Genomic DNA, 9,843 nt, shown 5'->3' on the forward strand with positions numbered 1-9,843 from the left:
AAAATAATTTCTTTATTATCTGAATAGGCTGCAATACCTGTTTACTACGGATTTCTTCCTATTATTTCTTTTCCTTTAAGCAGAGGCCTTAGTTTTCTTTTTCTGATGAAAAAAAATAGGAAGCGCTTTCAACTTAAAACAATGTAATACCTTAAAAGAATGAACTTCAAATAACTTGTTTCAACTGCATTTAGCCAAACCTTAAGTTGAAGCACAAACTATTCTAGCTTTTCAGAAAAATATTTAAAGAAAAAAAGTATCTGGCAAAACCGATTGCAAAATTTCCTACAGTTGGAGATACAGGAATGACTAATTACTTGAGAACCGTAGTATATTACAGATTGTTTAGTAAGTTTTTAAAATTCCATCCCTGCTTTCCTATACCAGTAACACAGGTTTTACATGGATAACAGATTTTACTACTACACCTGCAAGGCAGGCACATATGGCAGGATTAGAGAAAGGACGTAAGTGAGAAAACACATGCACCGAGTAATTTGCTTGGTTCATAACTTAAAAGATAAAGGATGAAGTTTTTACTCTATTGAAATTACTACTTAAACTGCTAATGATTTGACCACAGCCAGGACTTCACCCACAATTTCTAACTTCTATTGAGAACCTTGCAAAATACCAAAAAAATGCTAGAAACAGAATATAATTAGGAAACCAATTGCTGCCTTCTGCATAAAGAATGATTTTCTGGAAATGACTTGAAGATTGATTTGTTTGGTTTAACAGGGGTATACGATTGATTATTCAACAGAAGAAAATATTTAAGGAAGAAAAAAAATAGCAGGAGTAAATTAAATCACACCTATAAAGTTCACTACAGGAAACTTTCCTTCAGAATGGTGTATTCAAAAAGCATGCCTAAGAAAACACCACCCCTTGGTGAGCAGGCATTAATTTTTGAACACTGTGCTATTGTTTAAATTGTTATTTTAGCCATCCTCTGAAGTAGAAAATGCATTTATACATGTTTAGAAGAAACATCGATTCATTTGTAAAAGTATTATCTCTCTTTTATGATATATTTTGCAGGTAAAAACCTGAAAGTGCAATGTTATATATAATATTTCCTCACAGCTTTAACATATGACCCGATTTTAAATCTGTTTGGGATTAACTAATGTATACATACAGACTTCTGATAATCTCCACACTCTCCCAGAAAACCAATATTTGTACAATGTAACATACAGCACTTCATTTTTGGGGGGTTTAAACCAGTCAAATTGATTTCAAACACAGTTAACAAAGTAACAGATAACTTTACATACATACATAATGAGTTTGGCTGTTTCACTAACTGCCTTGAATGAGATTTTTCATATCTAACCTAAATACATATCATCTCAATTACTAAGAAAAATATTTTCTGAGACTTCAGTGGCATTTTGATCAGGCTGTAGCTTTTTTTTTTGTCATTTGTACATCTACCAGCCCTAGAAAGTTGACACAACTCCACAAATAGGCATAAACAATACTTCAAATATTTACATTGCTGACTTGATATGGTCAATTTTATGGTTTGAAGGCCCACTTTCCATTTATAGTCTTGAAAGATTTTAAAGCTAATGCATACTAGCCTTAACTGGCACATAGTTACATTACTGGAAATAAATACCATATCTTTAGCTTACAACATTAGCATTAACATGAATCAGCTCCGTAGTTTTCAGACCAGATCATGAAGTTAGTCACTAATATTACATTGAGATTTGAGGTAAAGAAGTAAACTATAGACTAATGAAGTAGAAAGATCTATTAAGCCATACTTTCTTCTTTTTTTAAATGCAGAAAAAACCGCAAGGATTACAGACGTAGGTTACAGCTGGGATTCTGAACCCAGCCAAACTATTCTACAGCAGAAAGCTTAATCAGGCTGCAGAGCAGTTTTGGCAGAAGTATGAAACCTCCTTATAAATTGGCATTATAATTTCAACAGAGCATATGTGCCATCCATCCGATGCCTTCATGACAGTACCCAGAGCAATCTAAAAGTGTCAATTCTTCCACGAAGAAATCCTGCTACCACCAAAAATTCCTCAAATGGGGCATATGCTCACTTAAAAAGAGTAACATCTGCTGATATTTTGGGTCACAATATAATCAACAAATGGAGTAAATTTACTTCTGATTCTCTATGTCTTATTAACATCAGAAAAACAACTAGAAGACATGAAACATTGCCTATTAACAAGGAAACATTACCTGCCTCTAAATAATTTACCTGTACTGCATTAATAACCAGATGCACTATCTATAAAGCAAGACCTCTGTGCGTGTGGTGTGTATACAGTTTAAGCACACTGTAGAAGGATTCCAGTTTCAGAGAGCTAACAGTCTAAAGATAATACTCGCCATTCCCTCACAACAGTAAAATACAGATGATGAACACAGAGAATGGATAAAAGAAAAAACAAGACTACATTGGTCAATCTGACTCATAAATAGCCATAGACCATCAGTTGCCTAAATACCATTTTGCTTACTTAAAAACTCATCTACAAATGTTTTCTTTTGCCATCTGTTTCTTCAACACTGTTATTCATAGGAAATGTGCTTAGCTCACCTTTCAAAATATAAATGCAGGGATAAAGAAAGTAGGGTGTATGTGAACTCTCCGAAATTCAGCCATGCAATTTTAGGTCCTGATACGAAAAGAAGGATGTATCTTGTCCTTTTGTATCAGAAGTGTACATCACTTGCAACTATGTGCAGTTTTGAGGAAACACAGCTGCCTGACAACTTGGGGTTCTTCACAGCACAAGTTTTGTGAGTTGAAGCCCACTGCTAGGCATTTAACAAATAGCCCAGAAACATTCAGACTTACTGTCCTTAAAAACAGAGACTACTAAAGAAAGATTTGTAGATATTTCACTTTCCTTAGCATGAGGTTAAAAAACAAACTGTGGACACACCATGTAGTGGGTAATGCAGGGAAAAATTAAGTGTACAACACTCAAAAATCCTGAGTCAAGATATTTGAAACAGGGTTTTCTGGATTGCTTTTTGCAAGGTGTTAACAAGCACTAACTACTATCTCCTGCGAGTCACATAAAGCATCATGTTTTTAAATGACACACTGCATAACAGAGAGTGATATAGCTGACACGGGTAAAAATATCCCTACAGAAAGAAAAACGTTAGTCTCTGTATTTTTTAAATACAGTGTGTGTTCCCCTGTGAAGCACAACAGACAGGGCAGGTTTCTAGGTACATTTCATCTATCCACCTCACGTTCCTCAGCTTCTTTTGGTGGAACTCATTCGTTTCAAGGGTGCCAAAAGCTGCTTATTCAGTATAGCACAGCAGTTATTACGGCTACTAACCTTCTAACTTTAGGAATCACAGGAGAGTACCCTTTTTGTGTTCTGTAACACAAAGCCAAGCAGACGTCCAGAACAGTGTATTTACAGAATGTAGAAAAGGACTGATCTAAAAATAAAACAACCCCTTTTATGAAGGATTAGGTTATTTAGATCTCTCTTTCTTTCACAGAACTTCCTTCCTCATCGGTTTCTTAGGATTCCTTCACTTTTACCTCACCTCCAATAACCCTGTATAAGTCACGATCTTTCCTCATCTACAGCATTTACGTTCCCATGCACTTTTTAAAACCTGGGATGACAACCAGGATTTTAGTGGATGACTAATTGCTCCTAGTTCTCTTTTGACTTTATTTAGTCAGGAGGTTCAGATGACAGCTTCCTACAAGCTTTCACAGAATCACAGAACAGTTGAGGTTGGAAAAGACCTCTGGGGGTCATCTGGTCCAACCCCCTGCTCAGGGGGTTATATTTAAGGCCACCTGGTATCAAAACTGCCTAATACCATGTGCCTCCTCCACAGTAAGTAAATCTCTCTTTTCAGGTAAATTAAATTTCTCCCATCCCTGAAACTAGGATATGCACAGTGGTGGAACTATTTTATTTTGCTTGCATGAGAAGTTGACTAACAGTTACATCCGAATTTCACATCTACACCCCATTGCTCCAGGACTCTGTAACTACAGTGATTTGAACATCTATTTGGAAGCATACGCTTTTAATGTTTTTTAATCCTTCTTTTATCCTTGCCTTTTACCCTTCTTTGTTAAACCTGCTACATTTGCCTCTTTTAAAAGCATTACAGCTTTTGGCTTTAGCACAGGAAGGTAATCATACCTTTTGGAAGAAGCAAAAATACAAACTGCCTACTTGGTGTTACCATCTGCTTGCCCTGACAAGAGAAAAGATATTCTTGACCTAATGTAACAGTGTGCATTGACTAGAATCACAGGTACTTAAGCAGGATTAAAATGTAATATGCCGTAACAATAACAATGATCTAAGGCAGAAAATACTTGGATTGTTCAATACCTCGTTTCAAAAACATTCTTTTACTTTGTACTAGTGCTTTTACTTTGTACTAGTGTGGCAGAGCCCATTTCTTTAAAGCAGATATTATCCTGCGCTACATGTCCTAGCTATGCATAAGGACTGCCCTGCTCAGAACCTTCCCACCTCCTGCCCAAAGACTTCCCTACAGGTGCCTGTTTATTGCCTCCACAACTGTGCAGACAGAACTACTAACATTTTATAAAGGACTGTATTAATTAAGCATTGCAGTTGAAAGAACAAAGACTCTTACCAATGCTTCCTACCTAGGGAACTAGAAAAATTCCCTATCACATGCCAAATCAACATAACTTTCCTTGCCAGGAATAGAGTCTACACTTGGTTTCCTCTCCCAAAATCCAACAACGTCTCCCAACTTTGCAGCAGGATTCTCCATGTCTTTAACTACCAAGATAATGAAAGCACAGGATAGTGAGACAGAGCATGACTGACATCAATGCAAAACACAAACCTCAGCACTAAAGAACTGCACAGTTCTTACTATTACCATTGTGTCATGCTTTAGGAAGCTTACATTTTTAAAGAAAACTGAAGGATTTACACAAACATTTAATTAGTTAAGTTTGTTAGGAAATAAAAATGAAAATATTATTCCATTATTGCTTTTGAAGGGAAAATATAAAATTACACATGGTATCTCCTATTCAAAAGTAAAAAGTAGTGTCTGATAATGAAGTTGAAAGAAAGAAAACTATAAGAAAGTCATAATATTCCCAACCCCCATTCCCTCTCTGGACCTGTCTGCTCAAACGAGATCAGGAGCAGACAATGAAATTCTTCACTCCTCCCATTCTAAGAAAGCAATGAAAACTGTCAAACTCATGAGCCATAATGTCCCCTAATCTACAGGGGCTGGGAATATAAATGATATTTGCTTAAGGATGGTTCAGCAGAGCATGCTTTTCTGACTGTCATATCCTGTTAAGAAAAACAATATGCTTAAAATGGAGCTTGTCAATTTTTGACTAATAAATGTGATCTGGTCAAATTTTTAACTGACTCAATCTGTAACAGTAATATTTGAAATCTACAGTATGTCTGTGCATTAGCTATTTTCCTCTTAAAATGATAAACAGTAAAACAGATTGCCAAATATGGCCAAACCCCAAAAAGCACTCATCAGTGACTCAATTCAGCTAGTTTGGACTATTATGATACAGAATTTGATACTGCCAGCTGTTATATCCCAGACAGATATTAACCTGATAAACGGCAAATAGGCCTTAAAGACCTTGCCTGCACTGGGGCACATCAATAACCAAGAGCTACACGCACAGGCTCCAGTTGAGGGAGGTTTAATGCAGACCTTGTTGGCTTGGCAAGGGTGGCTGAGCACTCACCTCCTGCTCACTTCATAGAGCTGCCACTACTGAACCTGAACTGCTGCGATTCCATGTACCAGTTCAACAACACTGACGACATGCAAACAGACTAGTCAATTAGGTATTGCATCACGTAGCCATGTTCAGTGTGGTGTTCGGTCTGGTTTTCAGCCTGTAACTGGCATGCACAACAGCACTTTAATTTTATTTTCCTTTCTGAAAATTAAAAAGCAATACAACAAAACACCATTCAAAACCACTTCTGGTGCTACTGCAGTTCAAGCTTTAGGTCATCACCAATGTTCAGGTATTTATTCTAGAGCAGAAATTCAAGCTTGCTGTGCTGGAACTACAAGAAATAGAGAAAATAAAAACAAATCAGATCCTCTTCCAGCATCTCAAGAACAAAACAGCTGGCAAAGAGCTCAGATAACTTCAAGGAATGACGAACTCACTTGTTTGCTTTCTTCCAGCCCCTCTATATGCTTTCCTTTCTCTGTATGGTGAGTAGACTTAACTGGTGAAGTTTTTGGCATGCTAACTGGAGAACATACTAATCCAATTATGATGCCACAGGATTTTCTTAAGATTCCCGAGAGTTGTATTGGTCATGGATAGATGACCAAGTAATTGGGACTCTTTTTTTCCCCTCTTATTTTACTGAGAAAGCATGGAAATGGCATTTCAGTTGTGACATTTGTTTTGCTTTATTCTTCCAGTGAAGAGCAATGACAAAGGTCACTCTTTCAATGAGTATTTGAAGAGACAGGAAGTTTTTGCTTTCGGTTATTAACTTAAATAGAGTTGTGAGAGTATACACTGCATTTGTACTGTTGTCCAGCAAGTCATTTTGTCTTTATTTTGTTTGAAGCCATAAAAGCTTAAGATCATTCCTCCTGCAACATTTCAAAATTCACCCCAAGTTATCATTATTTTATCCAATTCTTGCTTCATCTTCTTTCCCTACCATCCCCAGTCCAGCATCTCATTTTTTTTAAGCTATCTCTAAATTAATCACCAAATCATGGAAAAATATTTTGGTTGATTTCACATTTATTTTATTACCACAGAGTCAGTATTTCACTCTGCAATCATTTCATATTTCCTCTGTTTTGAGTATGTAACAGCCTTATGGTAGATCACATGATGGAGAAGGTCCTCAGGCACTATGTTACTATTATAAAGTGCACTTTCATGCATATCTTTTTTTGAGTGAGACCCCCTTGATGCAGCAAGTGCTATAGTCTCTCTCTTCCTCTTGCATGTTCTGGAGTGGCTGGTCCCTAACTCCCAGTACCTTTACTGGTGCATTATATAAAGGTCTTCAGGTTCCCTTTGTCATCAAATTCTCCAGGTGTGATTCAGCACTGCTTTGAAAAGGGAAGTTTCCAAATCAAAGCTTAAAGGATGTACAGCTGAAAGCCTAAAAAGGAGGAGGCATTAGAAGATCTACAAATCGTACTTCTTCGTTAATGCAAATCAGCTACACCTGGCATATGAAGTCATTGGGTAGAAGACTGCAGTGATTGATGTATTAGATACCTGAGGAGAAGCATCAAGTGCAAACTGATTATAAACCTCACAGTGTGCACAACATAACTAATACATTTGAAAGGCTGACTCATGTAATGCTGAGTTTAAACTGTGTTTCAAGACATCATGAGAGAACATGGGGGAAGTCTGCTCCTTGTTCAGTAATTATCATTCCCTACAAACAAGAGGCATATGTTTCACTCTGAAAAAAGTAATTCTGGCCCCATTTTGAGAAGTAGTCAAGTGCTGCTCTGCTCAGATTTGCAAGGTCTACATAACCTTAGCAGCTAAGTCCCATTATCAAAAGCTACTTAGGGACAATTCTGAAAAGCACTTGACTCTATAAAATGCTTTTGGAAGTCAGACAAGGTAGATAATTCCATCTATGAATATGGACTCTGATCACATTTGTTTTAATAAGTGGTAGGGTATCCCTTTTCATAGCACAGGGGCTTTCTCTCTGAAAGCTTAAGTCACGGTGAGGCATCAATGACAGTATAATAACTGTTAGAGAACTAAATTACAGCATCCCTATCTTACAAATGGTGATGACTGAAAGGCAGCAAGAACTTTACTATGGTTCTGTAGATGAAAAGAGTACCTGCTGCTTAATTACCATTAGAGTCAACCCCCACACATGCAGACAGTACTCGTCTGGGTGATGGGAGAAGTGGACGGTCCACAATGGGAAAATGAGGCCTATCGCACCTCACAGCAGCAGGCAACCCCGGCACACTTGCCCTCAGGAGCTCCATGGCTGCTCACTTTCAGGAAGGCAACCTCTCTCAGCTTTGATCAGGGTAGCAAGAGGAAAGCCCACCCCAGGGAGAGCCTGTAGCCCACCAACAGGCTCCATGCCACTTCTTACCGGGCCTCGACATGCCCAGGCTGGACCACCCATGGCCTGTGCCCTGCTTGCCCCTGGCCCACTGGAGCCCCCTCACCTTCCACCAGCTCATCCAGGCTGGTGAGCTTCTTGCTGCCATCGATGGTGTAGATGGTCCGAACACCCTGGGGCAGGTTCACGTTGTCCGACAGGGACCGGGTCAGCTCGACGAGGAGAGCGTCGAAGGAGCGGAAGCGGTCGGTGGAGATGGCATACACCAAGCCCTTGAAGTACCTGTCCCCGTTGCGGTAGAAGCGGGCTTTCCGGGCTTTCTTCTCCGAGCTGAGCGCCTGCAGGGTCCGCGTCCGGTACAGGCTGCAGTGGGCGCTGTGGGCCGGGCTGGGGATCAGCCCGTTGCCCCGCGGCCCAGCGCCGCCGCCGCCGGAGCCGGTGCCGCCGCGGCGCGGCCCGGCGCGCTGCTGCCTCTTGTCCCGCTCCTCGAAGTGCTCCAGCTCGATGCTCCGGTTGCTCGCCATGGGGAACTGCCTGCCCGCCCTCCCAGCTCCGCTGGGACCCAGGCCGGCTACGGACTGCTAAGCCTGCCCCCGCGCTTGCAAGGGCTCCGGTCGCCTAATTCAGCATCGCGCCCAGCCTCCCTCGCCGGGAGGGCTGCAGGTGACCGCGGCGCCCGACCTGCCCCACAACCGCAGCCCCAGCTGCCGCTAGCTCCGCTGTTAGCCGCTGCTTCGCCCGCAGTCGCGCACAAAAGCATCCCTCATGCCTTAACTCGGCGGCTACAGGCAATGCTAGGGAGGGAGCGAGCGGAGGGCGGGAGGCTCGGGGGAGCCCCACAGCCGCGCCCCCGCGCCGTGCCCATGCAGGCTCCCACAATGCGGAGGACGTCCTCTTCTCTGCTGACTCCGCTGGGGAGAGGGGGTGGGGACGGAGTGTCTATTCCGCCAGCTGCCAGCCGGCTCCGGCTCCGGTCCCGGTCCCGGCGCGGGGGCCACAGAACCCCTGCGGTGCCAACGGCCACCAGTCAGCGTGGGGAACGGCGCAACCTCCCGGGTCCTCGGCGGGCAAGAGCGCTGCTAGCGCCCGCCTCATAAAGAAAACAACCGCAGCGGATCTGGCGGGAGGAGCGAGCTGCGGCCCGGCCGCCCGCGGTGCCGGCGGTGAAGCGGGAGGCGGGCGGGGCTGCTGTGAGGGCGGGCGCGAGGAGGGGCGGGGGCGGTGCCATCTCGGGTCGAGGCGGGCGCGGTGGCGCCGCTGTCCTCAGCGGCGGGGGGGACGGGCGTTGAGCGGGACGAGAGCTGCGTTGGTGACAGGGCCGGCTCCTCGGTGGGGCTCAGGTGATGAAGCGAGGAGGAAAAGGGGTTCTTCTGGGAAAGGAGAATGATTTTGGGGAAGCGGCTTTCCCACAGGGGCAGCTCTGTCCCTCTCGCGGCGGCTCTGACCGGACCGGTCCATCAGCCCCCTCAGGCGTACCAGTGGAGCTGCCTGCTAGCCTGCTAGCCCTCTCCTGGCCTTACTTTGTCTCGGTTGCTGGGTTAAAACGCTAAAAATGCTTCTAGGGCTCCTTTCTATATGGCTTTCTCCCTAAAATACATCCCCCCAGGACAGAAAACTACGCATCCCTGTCATTTCCCTTTTTCATTTGCGAACACCACTGCCGCTGCTTCCCACCCTCTCTGAGCAGCCATATAAGCCCAACTTCCTGATGCAGTAAGTAAAACCTACCAGGGTAAGCGAGCCT

At 42.7% G+C, this 9,843-nt stretch overlaps 1 protein-coding gene across 1 annotated transcript in view; it reads right to left on the reverse strand.

Moving 5' to 3' along the window:
• DCLK2 (doublecortin like kinase 2) overlaps nt 1-9,264 on the reverse strand; it is an 88,100-nt gene extending 78,836 nt beyond the window's left edge. Inside the window, exon 1 of the mRNA XM_075149995.1 lies at nt 8,206-9,264. Coding sequence (XP_075006096.1) covers nt 8,206-8,623 — 418 coding nt within the window. The 5' untranslated portion in view covers nt 8,624-9,264. The remainder of the gene's footprint in view (nt 1-8,205) is intronic.
• Nucleotides 9,265-9,843: the final 579 nt, after the last annotated feature.

This window comes from Calonectris borealis, chromosome 4, assembly GCF_964195595.1.
Source record: "Calonectris borealis chromosome 4, bCalBor7.hap1.2, whole genome shotgun sequence".
NCBI lineage: Eukaryota > Metazoa > Chordata > Aves > Procellariiformes > Procellariidae > Calonectris > Calonectris borealis.